Below are 20,685 nucleotides of genomic sequence, written 5' to 3'. Positions count from 1 at the left end.
TGGTGCGTATGTCAGAAGGTTGGCTTCATTCAATCAATGAATTCATTTGTGTGAACGCCAATTTCCTTTCCATCACTATTTGCATGTTTTAATAAGCTATCTTGGTAACATAAGAACAAGCACACTGCCCTGCACAGATGAATGAAAAGAAAAAAACAACACATGAATAGCTGCTTTAAGTCTCATCAGATACCAACATACAAAGCAAATGTAACATCAGAATGCCCAAATCCACACGTTTATTTCAACATACTTCCATGTACGATCCATTCCAATTAAAGACTGGAGGCAGTCATTATTTCATCACAATCCTTACCACTATTTGTTTACAATACACTTGAGGGATAGCAGGTAAGGGGGAGTAAAAAAGGCATAAAACAAAATGAAATTCTACCATCAAGTTACATACATCTAGAGGTATGAAAGAAAAGAAAATAATACACCACCCTAAATTTAAACTTTACATCAGGTGCTCTCTTGGTCATCCTGTGGTCTATCTACGAAATATTCAGGCCTTGCTCTGTCTACACTAAAACTCCACAAACATCACAGAAGCAACAATCCAAGAATGTCCCCGAGTTCCAATTAGTCATTTTTCAGGACAACAACATCCTATAAGCTGTACAAGGACACAAAATCTAAAGGGAAGAAAAAATTATCCCTGAACTTGTAATTCGGTTTCCTTCGTTATTTGCATAGCCTTGCCATCACGGCGAGCAGAGATGCCAACCATCCTCTGGTGTGACGATGTCCGGTGTCGCGATGACAATTGTCTTGCCACCTCTGGATCTTCAGCCTTCCCCAAGTATCTTTTCCATTGAATCTTGTTATGGAACATAGGGAAGAAGCGGATCTGGATTGCGGCATAGCTAAAGTAAGGGATGAGTGTTGCCATCACAGCAAAAAGTGTCACCAACCAATATGAAAGTGCTGGAGCCATTTGTTCAATGAAGACCATGTAGGCTGATTTTGAGAACCTCGGGTCCACAGCACCATAGGCCAAGAGGAAGAGGTACCATACAGCAATGCTGCCCCATATGAATATGTGCTGGATTATTGTGAAGTAGTTCACAGAGAGTGCCATTTGGCAGTTCACTACCCATACCACACAAGTGTACATCAGAACTCCTAGGGCATCCAAGCCAGCGACTTGGCCATCCTGACGGAATGCCTGGATCCCGTAGGCAGTAGTGCAGAAGTAAAAGATTAAGATGGCATTGATTATGCCATTAAGCATCCAGCCAAGTATCCGGCACCAACTGAACAATATATTCTGCACACCTTCTTGGTAGAGCCCTGGATACTGCAAATTAACAGGCAGAACAGATGTTAATAGAAAAGGCTTAGTAAAGTCAGTGGTTTCTGGGATAAACGTTCTTGTAAGACTAATTTATCTCCTACGTGTTGAGACAGATAGCAAATAAATGTACTATAAGATCTAAATTATCATCTGGTTTTAGTTGTATGTATAACTGCATGATCAAGTAGCCCACCTAACATATGATCCTGACCCACCCCACCTATGTTATAAAGGGTTAATTAGATTCATGCCTTATAAATTTATCTATTTAAAAAATATCATTACTATTCGACTAAATGGAAAGATGTCATTACAATTTCAGAACTATTCCAGATATGCCACTGCGTAGCCATTCGGTACACTAAAAAAATTGGACCATATTGTTCTCTGTGTTGTTCACCACTCCCTCTGGAAGATTGTTGTAAGTGCAGAGGGCAATTTGATCCAAAAAATTTCTAAATGCACCGAAGGGGTACACAGTGGCATATCTCAAATAGTTGGGATATTGTAATGGCATACTTCCAATTATTTGAATAATAATGGTATTTTTCAAAACAGACAAATTTATAATGGCATGAATCCAATTAACCCTTGTATTATAAATGTCTAAATATATAACCACAAAAGATCTCCTTGACTAAGGTTGGGGATCATTATCGACCCTATCATTTCCTTTTATAGGAGAAACACCACCATCACGTAATCATATCAAATAAATGTATTACCTTACTATATGACCATTTTTACTAACAAAGAGGAATGTACTTAGAATAACTTTATTGTGTAAGCTGGATCTGAACTAGACTTTTTTGCCAATTTCATCAAAAATTTAAAGATAGTAGCTTTTATCTCAAATATTTTGACATTAAGGTACCTGCAGACACAGCCTTTGAGACACATCTTGGTCAAATACTCCCAACGCAATGACAGGGAGAGAAGTGAAAATGACATTGTATAGTGATAAAAACCAGTCATTATAAGCTGGCTTCCCTGAGAAAGATGCAAATGCTTCGTAGAGAAAGATAGTGACTCCAAAAGTCACATTCTTGTAGAAGAAATAGCATATCTGCACCCAAAAAAAAAAAGATCAACATGATGCTTGAATTTCAAAAGCAAATTTTAAACAATAATGAAAGCATACCATCACTGAAATGCGACGATAACACCAATGCCCATGAACAAGCAGCAACCTTTCCAGGAAGCGGAATTGAGCAATTGCAAAATCACTTGCCATGACAGCCTAAAACGTTGTCAACACGAACAGCATGTCAATAAAATAAGCATTATAGTGGCACAGGTACATTGACAAGATTCAGAGAGTATCAAATTTGTAACCTGCATTCCCTCAACACCACTAATGCCAACACCTATATCAGCTTCCTGGAGCATGCCAACATCATTAGCCCCATCACCAATTGCTAATGTCACTTTATCTGTACGTTTAACCAGTCTTGTAACCTGCAGTCATTACCAAATCATCTTCACATGCATACTTCTAGAATAGTAGATTAATATGAACTTCAGAAAATAAAACACTGACCAATGCCTTCTGCTTTGGTGAAGATCGACAACAAATAACAGAGGCACACTTCAAAGCAAGATCCAAGAACTTAAATTTGACATCATCTTCCAAGGCATATGTTAATGATTTACCATCAATGATCAGTGCGAAGGATTCAGTACTTAACTGACTTGGGGGTGGAATTTGTTTGATTCCATCCTCTATTTGATCCATTACCCTTTGCTTTGATTCCTGGAGAGCCGATAAAGAGTAGCAACTATCAGGATTTTTATTTTCTACTATTAACATGTATAAATAAATGTGAGTACATATTTCACTGCACCTACAACTTTTTATAACATTTGGGAACTATCAGCGACAATAGTATTGTTCCAAAATTACAGTTCATCTATAAACAGAACACTTCATATCTAATGATTAAAAAAAAAGGGTAATGCAATCATTTACTCACTTTTGCAATTGAATACTTGTCTCCAGTTTTCTCCAATGCAATTATGTCAGGTGCTTCCAGCGTAACAATTGTTTGTGTCATCCCTTGTCTAAGTAAGCTACATGCAAAGCTGAAGATGAAGAACCACATGAATCAGAACAGAAAATAGCCATGTTGTACTAAAAAATTTGTGCTACACAGTCCACACACAAGAAAAGAAATAGACATACCCAATATTGATAGCTGTCTCCATTTTGTCACCTGTCAGGACCCATATCTTGATTCCAGCTTGTGCAAGTTTGTCTATGCATTCAGGTACCTGAATATATATGTGCATGCACATAAACAAAAATATTAGCTTTCACTTGAATGAATCTGAATAGAAAATATGGCAGGAAAAGATAGCCTGGTCAGAAAAGGGCATACCCCTTTCTGGAGCTTATCTTCAACAGCAGTGGCACCGAGAAGAAGCAAGTTCTGCTCGATGCTGTCAGCAGCCTCCTCAACTTTTTCATCTCTGTCAGCACTTACAGATGTTCTGGCAGTGTTGAATTTATCACTGAATTGCATGTACTCGTTCTCATCCAAGACACGGTACGCAAGAACCAAGGTTCTTAAGCCTGAGTCAGAATACTCATTTATGTGCCTTTTAGTCTCTTCCTCAAATTTTCTTCCAGATGGTGCAAGCCTCTTGAACATAACACTGTTTAAATGGAGAAGACAATTAAGAATCCTTGGACAACAAATTAAAGATTACTGTAATAAAAGCTGCAGAAATTTAGAATAAATGGAATACTGACCTATCAGCGCCCTTGCTGAGAAGTAATATCCTTCCCTCTGGTTCCTTGACTATCACAGACATCCGTTTCCGTGAACTAGTGAATTCCAATACATTCAGGAGCTCATACTTTCTGTAAAAAATATGCTAAAGGTCTCAAGCTTGGCTAATTAGAATTATCTAACAGGGAAACAAAGAAATTTGACTTACCTATCTTTTACAGTATTTGTAATCAGATCATGCTCACGAACAGTTATACTTGACTGTGTCCTACGATAAAACTCAAACCCCAACTCTCTTGCTGCAATTACAAATGCAGCTTCATCAGGGGACTCAGCTTCATATGACACCTTATTAGTTTCTTCATCCACTTCAGGTATACATGTATGACAGATGGCTAGCAGACGGAAAAAGTCCCTAATCATATCACTATTCGGCTCACGAATCCAGTTTCCATCCATAATACGTGGATCCTTGAAATTAAATCCTTTAACATGAGTAATTTCACTTTTGTCAGTTATTTTTTCTATGTTCTCTGCTTTTATATCATCATTCTGTATATCATCACCTAACATGGCCCCTTTCCTTAGAGCCATAGCTTTCTCAACTTCTGTGACACCCTTACCATAGGCAATGCCAGCAATCGAACACTTAATGAACTCCATCGTATTACATGTCAATGTCCCAGTCTTATCAGAAAGAATTGTATCAACTTGACCCAGTTCCTCATTTAGATTCGAAGTACGAGCATGGGTTGGCTTATCTGATTCTTCATGATACATTTCAATGTCCGAGTTGATGAATAGAGCCTGCAATATCTTGACCATCTCAATAGATATGTACAAAGAGATTGGGATGAAGTAGCTGTACAACATCAAGGCTGTCAACAAATGGAAGAAAGAAGCCAGAGCTGCTCGCTTTGGATCAAAGAAGACAGACGAACGATCTGGCCGAAGATACCACCGTTTCATCTCGCCATTCATTAAGTCTTCTTTGGTCCAGATACCAAACAATACTGAACCAAGTAATGCAATTAAGAGTAGTGAAGACATCAGCAGATAAATGATTTCATCCATTTTCTTCTCAATTTTGCTTCTTTTCGATGGTGGGTCAGTTGCATTTTGCATTACTTTTGTATCATGGCCTGTGAAGATCACAGCACCATATATGTAATCTGTGTTCCTTAGTTTCGAGTCTCGAAGAAGAAGTTGGTGTGGTGACAGATTGTACTGCTTGTCTCTCCATTCCATAGTACCGATAAAAGAATAGAGATTTGCATTTGGATCTTCGCATTTAATCGTCTGTCTAAAATTTATGAAACTACTGTCCTCTTCCAAATGCAATGTCACCTCAAGAGCTTGCTTAATTTTCAAATTCGTCTCACCATCAAGGTTCATAGTCTCTACATAACAGATTCCATCCGGATAGTTAGATGAAAGTAGAATCAAGTCGGCAGGAAAAAAATTATCCTTCTCCACCTTTATTACATCACCAACTTTGATATCCTTCCATTTTGTCTCTTCAAAATTCCCATTGCCTCTATGCACCTTTACTATCCGATTATTGAGTTCATGATCCTGGGTGAAGTAATTACATATATCCAATTAACATATACCAATAGCACTTAAAATATACACGAATATCCAAGCTAACTAAATCTTGATAGGCTTGGCAATAAAATTTAAGATACACATGTCAGCATGAAGACTATCACTCTTCGGAGATTTGAACCATATAAACAAAAAGAAGTTGATTATAAATTTACCCCAAGTTATAACATAACATCCAAATGAGCTCAATATTGATCCAGTACAGTTTTTTTTTTTCTAAAGTGAAGTCATAAGCTACAACTTATATTACAAGTGTTTGGTAATTCAATTCACCAGCTGCCTTCTAAGATGATCAAATTGATTTTACAATCACCATAACCAAAGTTGTTGTTCTGCTTTCAGCATAGGATTCTTACATTAAGTTATCAGTGGTCTATTACGCAAATCAGAATTTAATCATGTAGTACAAAAAAACAAATTCATATTTTTTTCTGCATATTGATAACCATAACTTGTTGGTTTATAAAGAAAGCCCATTTAGCAACTTTGTCACATCCCTAATCATGCAATAATGCAACATCATTTACCTTTAGTGATGCCAAACTAGATGTGTATAGGAGCTGGGAAAAAATATTAGCAAAAAGCCAGATGACAAAACTGTTTGAACTCACCAAGTAATTCATGAAAGATCATTGTTATAGAAGATTATGTTTATAAGGCCAGTTAAGTTCTTAGGCGACACAAATCAAAACTCATATCCACATGAATCAAAACAAAACTGAACTACCTGCTGTTTCCTCCGCCAATCCTCGACGCCTTCTTTCCCCATTGTCGCCGCGATCACAATACACAGCGGCAGGAGAGCGCTGACCGCGGTGTACGGCGCCAGCGGGGTCAAGGCGAGGATGCCCGAGACCAGGAAGTAGAAGTTGGCCACCCTCCTGAACTGCTCAAAGAGGGACTTGGGAATGAAAGTCACCAGACTGTACTTGGTCGTCGACACCTCGTTTGGGTGGTATCTCAAGCCCTCCTCTTCATGCCTCTCGGGCTCGTTGACATAGACAACTCTGGAGAACCCCGCCGTCCCAATCCGCGAAGAATGGTCCTCGGTGGATCCCTTGCTGCACAGCGCAAAGGCGTACAATTCGCTGAGCTTCAGCTTCCTGCTCCTCCTCCTCCTCCCAGCCATCTCCCAAAACTGGCAGGCCAAATAACTGCTACACCAAGACCGCTTCTGCACACACACCCCAAGGAGCTCGCCTCGAACAACAAGGAGACAAAACACGATCTTTGACGCCCCCAAATTGCTCCAAGATGGTTGAATTTGTGTGGGGTGGGGGCAAGACAGGAGCACGAAGTAACTGAACCACCTCAAATTGGTACTGGGCTCTTCGTTCGTCTGAGCAAGAACAAGTCAGATTCAGGCAAGAACAATCCCCTCTCCTCCTCCTCCTCCTCCTTTACCGAGGAGGAGACAAGCTCGCAATAAATTGCGAGGCCCTCCTGCCACCCAACTCCACTCCACCCACACACACCCACCTACCCAGAAAGAAAGAAAGCAAGCAGGCAGCTGCACACACAGCTGCGCAAGAAGCTGGGAGCTGTAGCACTGAACCAAGAAGAGAGAAAGGAAGAGAGAGAGAGAGAGAAGGAAATCCTCAGAGAAAGCGGGTCGGAGATCCCGGCGCTCCGGCGACGGCGCGCGGGTCCCAGAACCCCAAGAACCGCAGCTCGTCGAGGCGGCGGAGGCGGCGGCACCTCCAGCGGAGACCCTGATCCATGCGGCGCGGACGGCCTCCCCTCCCCTCCTCTCCTCCCAAAGAACTTAACTTGGCGCGCGGGGCGGGGCGGGGCGAGACGCGTGGCGGGAAGGAGAAAAAAGCGCAAGCGCTCGCGCGCGCACACACACACGCACGGACGGAATCCGGGGGCGGCGGCGGCAGGCAATGCGCGGGGCAAGGAAACCCCGAAGGCGAATCGCGGTGGACGCGTGGTGTGCAAGAAGAAGAAGAGGAGGAGGAAGGAAGAAGAAGAAGGTGGTGGTGGTTTCGGGGGAAGGAAAGAAAGAATGGAATGGGAGGAAAAAATTCGAAGCTTTGCGGGTCGTCAATGGAGTAGGCGTAGGCGACGGGGGATGCGATGCGAGCGAGTCGAGTCGACCTGTGCGGCGGGTTGGGTTTTTCTTGGTTGTTGGCTTGTTGCTGCCTCCTCTCCTCCTGCTGCTGCTGCTGCCATGTCGCCTCTGCTTTGCTCTGTTTTTCTGTCATCAATAAAAACTTTTGCTCTGTTCCTGTCATCAATAAAAACCCTTCACTTATGTTTTGGTTCGTAAACCAAAATTTAAATTTTATAATTTAAATTTAGAGTTAATTTTAAGTTTTTTATAGTTTATTTTTTGTGTTTACCTTCGATCAATAAGACCACATTTATAAAAGTTTTGCCAACAAGTTACTTTTTAAATTATTAATAACTTGTTTCGTGTATACTTAATTTCAGTGACACAGTCACGTATATAAAAAATTTAAGAAGGTAATTTTAAGTGGTGTGCAGTGTGGTGGGGTGGATGGGGAGTGATGCCTAGGAATCTAGTAAAAATTATATTTAACGACAATTCGCTCATTTTTATTATATGTATACCCTTGATATCGAAACATTAATTCTTTTTGCGGATTTGGGGTTGCGTTGCCGAAGAATTGAGGGGGACAACAAGAATAAACTAAGGTGTTTTTTTTTGGATGTCCATCTCATGTAATGTATGTGTCTGTTTTTTTTTATGCTAGCATTGTATGATTCATTTTGTCTTGACGTGTTGTCATAGAGAAGACATAATCTAGCTTGACAAATTCAGGTCGTTGTACCTGTTTCAGTTCAACCGGTTTAACATGTCCAAGGACTCGTTGGTAGGCGTTGAAAATAAGTTCACAAAATTATTAAAAATACCTGGTCTGTTCTTTTACTTGCTGCTGAAGGAGATCCACATGGTAACACGTTTCATCATTGCTTTTCCCCAGTGGTATATTAAGAAAAACTATTTAAAACATAGCATCATGAAAGTTTTCTTTCCTTGGTGAATCTGCAAACATCATATTCACATGTTAAATCTTTAAGATTTCAATATATTAGTTGATTAAGATTTCAAAGTTTAATTGTAAGTTTCTTTTAAAGAAAAGATTATCTATTTAAGACATATACACCGATAAGTACTGCAGCCAAGACAGCGGCTACAGATATAGATAATGAGCAAGGTTGTTGATTTAGTGGGTAAGGTAAGAGCCTTGTGGAACTAGGGCTTCTTTAAGATATGAAAAAACAATATTCAGGTTAGTTAAAGTGATGCAAGGTCACATAAACACGACACATGCGTCTCCAAATTTCTTTCAATTGCCCTTCAAAAAGAAAAATCTTTCAATTGTTTGCGTCTATGCGTCTGATACGGAAAATACAAATGGCATGCAACAGGTTCAGCTTCTAGAACCTGCCAGAATATATTTCTAAGCATATTTGGGCCGCATTCGTCAGTGGCACAGGTTAACTAACCTCCCTCGCGTTTTCTCGTTTTCTGTATGCACGCTTTCCGAACTATTAAATGGTATATTTTTTAAAAAAATTTCTATAGGAAAGTTGTTTTAAAAAATCATATTAATCTATTTTATATTTTTTAAAAAAAATTAATAATTAATTAATCATGTACTAATCTATTACTACGTTTTCCGTGCCGGTTAACTTATCAACTCTACAGCCGAAGGCGGCCTTGGAGCTTCTAGGAAGCTCCCATGACATAACAGAAAAAAAGAAAAAAGAGGTGCATATGGGAGTGAAAAGAAGCATATTTATCTTTCTTGTATAGATAGCCCTACTCTTTTTCTTGTTGAACATTTCAGTCGAGATTCTAGATTTCATCCTTTTTTATCTTCTCCTTTTGGGATGCGAAAAATGCCTTTGTTATGCTCCCAATTTGATTTGCTGTTGTTAACCTTGCAACTTGCAAAAGAAAGTTACCCACCAAATGTCAGTTACAGCTAACAAACTGCATTGCCGCACATAGTAAACACACATTACCGATGTGTCTAGTTTCCAACCATAACTGAATAATTAATTAATCATCTCAAGCTTTTGTTTGGTGAGATCGCAAATTATGCTTTAAAAATGTTAAGGGCTTACTTTTTCACAGGAATCAGTATATTTCCAGAATGGATAAAAAATTCTGATTCTATCAGGTGCCTAAACTTTCACCATCACTTAGCTCCATTTTAATCTAATGGGGGGAGATCTAAGATGAAAACTAGAGTTCTTTTCCAGTAGTTCAAATTAAAAGAATTGAATTGTTTTTCAAGATCTTGAAAAGTAATGAGCCTGGGTAAAAGCATGGAATATATATATATATATATATATATATATATATATATATATATATTTCTGTTATAGGGTGATCATTTGGTTTATTCAAAGAAAAAGTCAAATGGCATATTTGTAAATAAATTTTTTATATATGTGTTCGTCGCAATCTAAAAGCCAAGACTGTAAAATAAACTACGATGAAAAATCCCATGGTTTACTCTAAATTTAAGAATAAAAATTTAAATTTTAGGTTATAAGCACGAGCACAGACAAAAGAGAAAAGATGGAGCTGATAAACTGCCAATCAATGAGACATCCCCTTTTGACATCAATTTTGTCAAGTGGCACAGAGAGTGACAATCTTTGGTGAGGCAAATCCAAAAGATGATGGATTACTTCCATTACATTACATACATTCAACAAGTCCCCTGTACCTATCATGGGCATAACTTGTAGTATCTAAGTCAAGCATTATACTTGTCCCTTATGAATTGATTTTTTCTTCTCTTCTTTTTATAGGCAAAGATTATTCAGAATTCTGACCTTGGGACATGCTCCTAATAATTTCCTAGTTGCCATGTTGACAAGAACTAGGTGGCAAAGTTTATCCCAAAAATTCAAGGTTGATATATGGAGCTTTCTGTACGAAAATTAGGCGGCCTTATGCTTTCTATCAATCCACTGTCAAGTTAGACGTCTCAACCTGTTCTTTCACTCTCAATAAATTCAAAAAGAGAAAGGTTGATATAATTTTTTTTTTGTTCTTTTGGGAGGGAAATGATCTATAATTTGGGAGGTGGTGGGTAAAGGGGTAATTTGCGGTAACTACGTACCTTTATGGTTTAACCAGATTATTTATCGTTCAATTTAAGCAGTTAATAATTGATTGTCTTCAAATTAAGCCAGTGATTTGCTGCTTTGACTTTTTAAGTAAAAAATGATATTTACGATGAGATTTATCAGTAAAATATTTTGAACAAGTTACTGGAAATGACGTAACAAACCACTTTGATTTAATTGTGAAGTGGAAAAATTTCTAAGAGAAACTACCTCAGAAACAGCCCAGAAAGTCAGTAATATGTAAATTGAACAGAAATTTCATGAGGTTCACGAAAAAAACAACTCTCTTTGGAACAACCCTAAGTTTCATCTTTCAATGGCCTAAAGGATCAGGAAAACATGCTCCTATATTTTAAATATGGCCTAGGAAGTATTTTACGAAGTTTTGACACAAGTTTTCATGGCTGCAAAGTGCTAAAACATTTTTTTTCCAAATTATAGGGTAAAGACACACGCACATGCGCACACACACGTAACACATACCCATGAGTGTGCCTACCAGAGGACAGTCCAATGATAAATCCTTGAACTTGACGAAGGTATTGTTGATTTTTCTTTCCTTATGTATGCACCATTATCCTTTTACTTTTATTTATGTTTATAAATCAATTTTAAATTTTCAATCAAAGTTTTTTCATCATAGTTTATCGTTGATTTTAGATTGCTAAAAACATACATATAAATATTTTATTTATAAATTATTTTTATTTATAAATATGTCGTTAGGCCTTCTTTCGAAAAAGGCAAAAGATGGCAGCACTGATATTTTTATGGACTTGACCTCATACCCAGGTCTTTAACATCTCGGCTTGATTCTACAAGAATCATAGAGGAAGCACCCGGACTGCATAATAAAGTAAGGCGGCAGCGGCCTTAGTTAAATTATCACCCCTCATTTTCCACACGCATGCTTCTTAAACTTCTAAACGATATATTTTTTACAAAAATTTTCTATAAAAACGTTGTTTTAAAAAATCATATTAATCTATTTTATATTTTTTTAATAATTATTAATTAATTAATTATATTTTAATCTATTGCTACGTTTTTCGTGCCAAGGCATAAGTTAACTTATGCCATATCCGAACGCGGCCTAACTGCACGCAGACCGACTGAACTTGTAAACTTGCCAGGCTCAGTTGGGAGAGCAAGCTCGTTGACTAGACCCGGCAAGTCGTGAAAGAAGCACTAAATGAAATTCATGGTGAAATTTAGCTCGACCAGTTTCTCCTGACCCTACAAATTGTTCGAATAATCTCTTCCATCTAATGGAGAATATTACTGTCACATCGATCCTAGATGCACAATCTTATCCGCATTTTGACGGCAAGAATGTTCACTTTTCGTTTTTGGTGATTAATTAACAAACCAACGACACTGATAGCGACCACGGAACCATGGACGAAAATCAGTTCAGATGCAACCGGTAAACTAAAATTATCGTACCAAAATTTAATCGAGCCGCTGTTTTTTTTTTGTTTGTTTTGTTTTCTAAACTGACATTGTAATATTTAGTAGAATTTGTTAATTTAGTGGGGGGAAATGGAAAGGCCGATCAAATTCTTCGCTTTCATAAGAAGTGAAGTAATATATGATGCCTCTCGAAAAGTTTTGGCAGTTGGCCCCAATTAAGATCGATATGATTCTGAGATTCTCCCCTCTCCATGTAACATATCGGACGACACTGACGTATAATATATGGTACTCCTTACAAATACAGGAGCATTAAGGAATAATAACAAGTTTATAAATTATCCTTGGACATTGCACACAATATTCTAATGCATCTTTCAGTCCTAGAGCAGGTACAATAGCAGACCATAAGCCAAGCCAGCTATAAGTATATTTTAAAGAGATAAGAGAGGAGAGAGAAGAGAAATTTTATAGTCAGCTGTGCACGGACTCCAAGACACAATGTGTGTATGACATGTGGAACATGGTAGTATATGTTTTATACGTAACTACTGTAAGAGTTGGCTATTAGATTGACTATAGATGAATTAGAGCCAGTAGTTGGTTATACTATTAAACTTGCTCGTAGAGGAATAAATGAGTAAACATTTTTTTTCAATAAAGGGGCCACGTACCTAATCCCTTCACACAACCACATCAATCGGATAGATAATGCACGCACTCTGGTAAAAAAAAAAAGTGGTCATATGCTTGTTTTAACAACACTACGGTCTATTTTTTTAAAAAAGGACAAATAGTGTAGGGTTTTCTAATATAGACAAAATAAAACTGCATACGTGTATCCTCTTAGAAATTGCACTAAAAACAAAGATATAAGTCTGATTAAAGCTAATACAGTTAGCGATTCAATTTTAATTTGTCAATGTTTTGTGAAACATTAGATTTTGCATTAATTGTGCAAAATAACATGGCTAACTGATAAAACAAAACTACACTTTACTGCGGTTCTTCTTTAACTTCTACAGATTAGACATGTTACCTTTTTAATTATAATATACTCCCATTTTTTTCTTGTTAGCTTTATTCTACATTTTTTTTTCTTCAAAGGGTGACAATTTATCCAGAAAAAAAACCTGATCCTTTTGGGTATCTGAGACTCTATGAAGGATGTTGCTGCTAACACACGTGATTATCGACAACTCCGATAGTTTTGTCCATCAACAGTCCCACACACAAGTGGAATTCTATCTCTTGTATATATTTTCTAGGAGATATCAACACAATATTAAATAAAACAAGTTACTACAATACTCCTGGAAAAGTACAGCTGTTATGCTGATATTTTAATGGGATGTGAAATGCCCAATGAAAATGTCTCCTTGGGAGTTACTAAACTAATTGAAATTAGCTCCTGGAGGACAATGAAACTTGTCCTGTAATTCAGCTTGCCGGCCTTTGCCTGCAGTGACTGTAAGAGTACAGTGACCATGTCCAGCAAAGAAAATGCCTATGCATGGATGGGGATGGGATGGAATTGGTGCACAAAATGGCTAGAGAACAATGGGACAATAATCTCAGAAGTTCCAATAATTGTGATGGTGATCCTAGTGCTTAAATTATGTGTGCCTTTAAAAGCCGGCATTATGGATTGCCTGGTCAACTTGCTAACTGGTTTGCAATTAACTGGGAAATGAAGATCCAAAGTTGGGTTTTAACTGCGAAGGCTTAAGCTGGGAATATTGGAAGTATTGCCCATATTTTGCAGAGGTTTGCTCTGTTTCACACCGTTTGGATGTATCAATAGTTTGTGTTAGAAATATATTATGCATCAACATTGCTGCCACACGCATTATGAAGCTTTCCTTTGAGATATGTATGTACAGTGATCCCAAGGCCAACCTTATAAAAGTCATGCTTCATGTGAATTTCTGACCTGACCTTAGTATCTGTTTTGCGATTCATGCTCCGATGACCCTAGCTCCCTCTTCTCTATATCTAGTAAGGGGGTTCCACGGGTTTAGAGTGATGGTTGTGGATGGTGGTATCCCGTATATGGGCGATAGAATAGACAGGTGGCAAGGCAACCTCGCCAACAAAGCCGTGGGGTTTGAAGTCGATGATAGGCTAGTTTTGGGGAGAGGCGGTCACTGATCCGCAAGGAGTTGTCGGGGATAAGGAAGATAGTAGGGGAGAGGCACTCTTTGTCCGCAGCTAGGGGAGGAGGCTAGCTAGTCGAGGGTAGGGGGATTTGCCAGTATTATTGACTCTTTGTATGATTATCGAGACCGGGTGGTGGCAACATCGAAGGAGGCAAGTTGCTTCGCTCGGGTGTGTGCCTGCATCATACGAAAATGGTTAGGGATAATGTTATTGTCCACACAAATCTCAAAGCAGATCCAATGGTCCAAAATTTGCAGATGCAAGGTAAGATTTTATGTTATGTGTTATATAGACAGCAGTTTCAGTAATAAATAGCATTGAGATAAACAATCAATTTATCTGAAAGTTTTGTTTTAAAGCAAATGGTCCCTAAAGCACAAAGGTCACTGAAGCAAAGGGGGAGATGGGTCGGATTGTTGAGCTACTTGGCCTAGCTAGGGCAAAAACTAGACAGTTCACCTCTTCACTAAAACATTATATGTCTCTTGTTTAATCATAATTATTTTGTCCTATCACAACCCTCCAAGGCCATATGCCACACAGCTAAGTGATCGATCCTACATTGATACCAAGCCCCAAATCTAACACATACATTCTACATGTTGCACAGCTGGCTAGGAATATCCCAAAGCTAACTAAAGGAGGACCAACAAAAAATAAAGAGAGAGAGAGATGAGTCCTGAGTCCTGTGAGTAGTGTGGGTGATGAGAAAGAACAGGTACAGTACCTGATAGGAGGCCGGGTTTCTTGGATCTTGACTGACGATGGTAGCATGCATGCAACATGTCACCATCACTGGATCTTGCAAGCGTGCGTACTGCAGAAAGCTTGGAGATCTACTATGGTAGCAGTGCTCAAAATTTCATTGCATTTCTCATTATATATTTATATATGAGCTCTTCTTAGTATTCTTGGACTAATAAGGCCGGTTCTAATATCTAATTTCACTGGACAGTTTTTAAAATAGCTAACTCGATCAAACGATACATGAAACGACTACTCACGGTGCAATTGCACCATTTTCAAAGCTAAAGATCATATGCACCAACCTAGGCGAGCATGTGTTTGATTGGATGAAACACCTCAAGCCTCTCAATGTGAGTTTCACTGCGTTACCGAGAACTTGGTAACAGTGTTCAAATATTTCATGACCATGAACGAATTCATTCTCTCTCTTCTCATAATTTCATATAAATATTTTCTTTTATGATGATATGTTACCTAATTAATGTGCATGACATCTCTATGAAATCTTCACTGAGACTGGCCTAATGGATGGTTTGACCGTGCAGCCACTGGAGACTTAGCGCTCCAGACTCCAGGTTTAGCTTTCTTCCTTTGCCAAAAAAAAAACAGCTTTCTTCCTCCTAGCTAGTAGCTAGCAGGAGTAAAAGACATGTTAGCGGACGGAGATTCAATGCATTTATTTCGTTGAAAAAAAGACTCATTTAAACGGCGTCAATTTCAGCTTAAGAAGCAAGTTAATTAATTAAGATCGCGGTGAAAATAATGAGCTAATTAGCACATGCACGGTATTCCCTCCAGTTTCATAACGGGTAGACTCTAGTAACGAGTAAATCACAGACACATGAATATATATATATATATAAATAAATGAAGGTCACAAATTACATTCCTATCTATATTAATTAGACCTATTAGGTAAGGTAGAGTCATATGTCCATAATTTTGGCAACACACGAAAAGTGCTTTCTTGCATGGTTAAAGCTTTGACACCCCTAACTTCAAGATTTGTTAACTAATTAATCAAGCAAAATGATGTGATAACCAAACCCTTGTGCATGAATTCTTCTTTTCCTAAATACATCTAGCACGGGTGTCATGAATGCTCCCTCCTCCGTGCACTTCTATAAGTGGTACTTTGATTTTTAAAGAACAAATTTAATTAATTATAGAGTTTGATAAACAATAATTAGTCAAATTAACATCAGCATTAACTCATAGATATGATTTATTCTATTCTAAACCAAAATATTCACATGATATTAATAGTCTTATGGTTATAAGAATATTTCTTAGAGAAATCAATATTACTCAATGTTAGAAACGCTCTGCAAAATGATACACGTACAAAAGAATTCTTACAAACTACTTACATCTTACAAGAACTGTTGTGGTATTTTGTGATTGCAACGGTTGAGATGATTAATTAGGTGCTATCACTTCTACAGAGACATGGATATACAGGTGTTTGTTGGGAATCTAACATAATTAAGTACGTGCTGATGATTTTCCAACCAAGACCACACAGGAGGTACCTATGAGAGGAATTATACGCGTTGGTTTCTATATATACTGGCACCTTTGAGGTTCCACGAATGACAAACAGAAGCCAACTTGATTCAAGATGATGCTTCAAGCGGCCTCCTATCGTCCCCATCTCAGTTGACACAATCAACAATTCAACACCATCCATAAATTCTGAAACACACACACATCAAGAATCATTTAAACTACCGACAAGATTTGAAACACACAAATCCACATGATTTGAACATTTGAAGCACCTACAAATCCATAAAATTTGAAGCAATTTGAATCCATCCACGAGGGAGATGTTGAATTAGTCCTCGCCGCCACTCCCACGAGGGAGCCATCACCGTTGTGGAGAGAAAGGCGTCGCCATAGCAGCTTGCACTTGGAGGGGGATGACAGAGGGGTGGTCGAGCATTCCCCCACTCATTCTGCTGTATTGCCATCTAGATTGAAGAAGAAGACGTGGCCATCACTCTGATGGAGAGGAAGGCTCCTTCCACATGTCATCAAGTGTTGTCATGGGGGGAGAGGATGGCGAGTTCGTCACCACTGTGGAGAGAAAGAAGCGGCTAGGGGATAATTAAAGACTCAATGAGAGAGAAAGATAGGTGAAAGGGTGGAGAGGACTAGGGATGGCTTAAGTAGTGCTATAGCAGAGCTGAACCAGAGGGGACAAGGGCTAAGTGGAAGAATAGGGAGGAGAGGATAAGAAGATCAATGACTCGGTATCCCCTATAAAATGTTAAAGTATTAATTTCTTAAAAAATGGTTTCTAAAATATTATAGTGTCGTTTAAAAAAAATCAGTACCTATATAATATACTAGGTGTCTTTTTTATTTTTTTAAACACCATGAAGACGACAAATGTCCCATATCTGTCCATTATATACCAACCGGTAGCAATAGAGCTGTTAGGTTTTCATATCCATGTTTGGTTGAGATGTTTGCTGATATTTGTTTGATTTTTCTTAAGTTATTAACAAAGGTAGATTAAATTTATTTTATCATCAAGTCTGCACAGAGGCCTACTTGTTTTCTGATTATTGGCCACGACTTGATAACACGCTTACACATTTCTCTACAACTTTTCTACATCAGCATTACTTTTTTAAGACCTTGTTACTCTATGTGACAAAAAATGAACTAGTTTTCAATATGGCAAAAATGAAACACATTTATTTTACCTGAAATAACATAATCGTGATATTAATGTTTACATCAGTTTTACATGTGTCCTTTCGTGTATTCAAACTATACATATGACCATACTATCTTTGATGCTACATGTGTGACAAACTAGCACACAAAAAAAAAGGAACAATTCAGAATCGTACACTGAACACATTTTCTTTTTATATAGTTTGTACTATATGATGAAAAACTGTAAATTGTAAATGATCGAACTCAATCAGGAGTAGTCACTACAAAGCAATAAAATTTCAAGTTTCCTGTACATCACCTATCACTACCTGCAAATTACTAGAAGATTCCATGTCCAAGTGACACGAAGAACTCATATCATCATGATTTTCATGCTGGTTACCATGTAGCTAGACTACAAGCAATAAAGGTGACGATATTTACGGTGATTGCTGATGATGGATATATAGATAGGGACCATACGTGTAGTACAAAGATGCTAGTACATACCATTGATAGCCTTGCAGAATTATGAAGAGGACCACAACCAAGTCTACCACTTGAAAACAAAAAAATGGTATTCACTTTGTCCACGAAGGCTTTATTTAGAAACAATATCGACAAACTAGTGGTTAGAGTAAAAGACCAATATGCCTCTTATTCATGGAGAATGCTAAAGTACCTTTTACTTATAACAGTGGTAGTATAGTAAAATTTATATCTAACTATATATTTTTATAAGTATATTAAATATTTTTATTTCAAACTTTGGTAAAATACATTTATCAGTTTATCTATTTTAAAATGATATATGGTACACAATTTTATCCCCAAAGTTATATATCTTAATTCTAATTTTATCCTTATAGAAATTTTACTGTATTACTAGCAGGTGTAGTATAACAAAATCAGATCCGTTGGATCTAAGATAATGGACGGCTCACTACCTTAAAAAAATCCCTCGTTAATACGAAGAGAAGAAAGTAGCGTTGTGAAGTGTAGATAGGAGTGTTAAGAAATGTAACTTTCTGATTTACGAACCAGAGAGAGTAAAAAGATAGATGTAAAGTCATTCGTAGGATAAATGAGGTTGGAGGGCTAGAAATAATGGTAATTTGGATGGAGGGAGTATATTCCTCGACAAACATGAAACCTCAGCGGGAGGTATGAATGAACGGCTTCCGAACTAAAATTTCACTTGACGTACGTGTGATGTCCTGAAAGCTACGGCCCCAGTGCTCTAAGATAATTCAGATCAATTCTTTCTTCAGTGATGATATGTATACATTTCCAAAAAGAATGCTATAAAAAGATCATTATATTTTCTTCTCACGAAAATTATTAACCGATCGACCATAAAAAAGCTTATATATATATATATATAGGATTTGATAGCGAAATAACTTATTCTTTGATTTTTGATGTAGAAGCAAAAGTAAGGCATAGAATAAAATATTGTTTATGGTACTATTATGTGGCATTAATAATCAAAATGAACGGCTAAAATACATGCTGTCCTAATTAAGGACTGGGAACTGATCACACAATCCCTCTGTGGTGTAATTTTATCTTCGACAGGTATATTCAATTATTACCACTGCCTGCATGTACTCTACCTGAATTGAGATTAATTAGGTGTAGTCGTTGCTATAACTACACCTTAGGAATACGTGTATTTTCAGCCATTCATATTGATTATTAATGCTGAAAATTCACTACTACAGTAACATCACAACAGTACCACTTTATTTTACCTGACTGTTGCTACAGTGCCCAGCTCATCTATGACATTCAGTTTGGACCCAATGTTAGCGGCTACAACTAATAAAGTTGTTGTCAATACTACAACTCCACCAGATTTGGATTAAATCTAGCTATAGATCGAGTAGCCAAGATAGCACAGCAGTTAATAGGAGAAAATAATTAACCAGCAAGCTATGACTTGATATCATTTTTTTTAACTGAATGAGGCATTGAAATGAGAGCATACCTAGACATGCATGTTGCAAAGTGGATTGGGTTTATTAGTTGTGTGCAGATATGTCACATTAAAAAGTTAATAAATCACATTCTAAAAGATATCAACATCACTAGCGATGTATCAAAAATGTTGGGCAAATTGTGGCATGTACACATGTCGATCGGGGCCCTTCTAGATTGGAAACCATGCATGCATGTCACTATGACTAGTCCATGTGGGAGATCCCATATGGCTGGATGGATGTTTGACAATGTACAAGTTTTTAAATCTAGAGCAAAAATTGGTAGAACTGAAATTCAAAAATCCTCCTGTTATCTATCAAATTCTTGTTCTTGGCACAAAGAAATCGATCTACCAATTAAAATGCCTTGGGGAGTGGAGGATCAGTCGGCATTTGAGATTGAGTACAGTTGTTGAGAAGGGGCAGGAACTACCACATTCTAGTGAATTTTGGTACCTCCGAGTATATTCTTATTGGTGAAATATTAGGAGTACCATAAAGTGACAATGAAATTTGTTTACCTCCTCAATGAACTAAAATCACTATTGGCATTTACAGTAAATTCAATGATATGTTAACTCATCAACTCTTTCCTATCAAAAAAAAGATGAAAACTCTACAACTCTTTACCTGGTGATGTGATTAAATTCTTGGTATACCATATTATTATTATAGTTTCCATGCCACATTGGCAAAAGGATTTATTAAAACAAGTTGGGTGCAGATTTTATTTTTAATATTTTATTTATGAAAAATGTTTAAAATTTTAAAACTACTAAAATAAGTAGCTTGCGGATATCTACTAGCATGAAATATCGAGAATTGCAAATTGCTAGTAATTCTTTCATGACAAACTTTTCGTATCAAATATACAGATGACATAATTAATTACCTAATCAATCAACTACTACCAGTACCATCACTGCAACATGGAATAGGTGAAACGTAACGATCA

The 20,685-nt window shown here is 37.6% G+C and overlaps 1 protein-coding gene across 1 annotated transcript; it reads right to left on the bottom strand.

The window, feature by feature from the left end:
- Nucleotides 1-222: 222 nt before the first annotated feature.
- LOC102700438 (putative phospholipid-transporting ATPase 9) lies at nt 223-7,439 on the bottom strand. Its single transcript, XM_006656035.3, has 11 exons — nt 6,368-7,439; nt 4,241-5,607; nt 4,053-4,163; nt 3,679-3,955; nt 3,483-3,571; nt 3,274-3,382; nt 2,841-3,053; nt 2,636-2,758; nt 2,442-2,540; nt 2,175-2,366; nt 223-1,303 (listed from the first exon to the last, which is right to left on the bottom strand). Exons 1-11 carry the CDS (start codon nt 6,767-6,769, stop codon nt 656-658), a joined length of 3,630 nt encoding a protein of 1,209 aa, XP_006656098.1. The 5' UTR covers nt 6,770-7,439; the 3' UTR covers nt 223-655.
- Nucleotides 7,440-20,685: the final 13,246 nt, after the last annotated feature.

The sequence above is a fragment of the Oryza brachyantha genome, chromosome 6 (assembly GCF_000231095.2).
Source record: "Oryza brachyantha chromosome 6, ObraRS2, whole genome shotgun sequence".
Lineage (NCBI taxonomy): Eukaryota > Viridiplantae > Streptophyta > Magnoliopsida > Poales > Poaceae > Oryza > Oryza brachyantha.
This window is presented reverse-complemented; position numbering and strand designations above follow the sequence as displayed.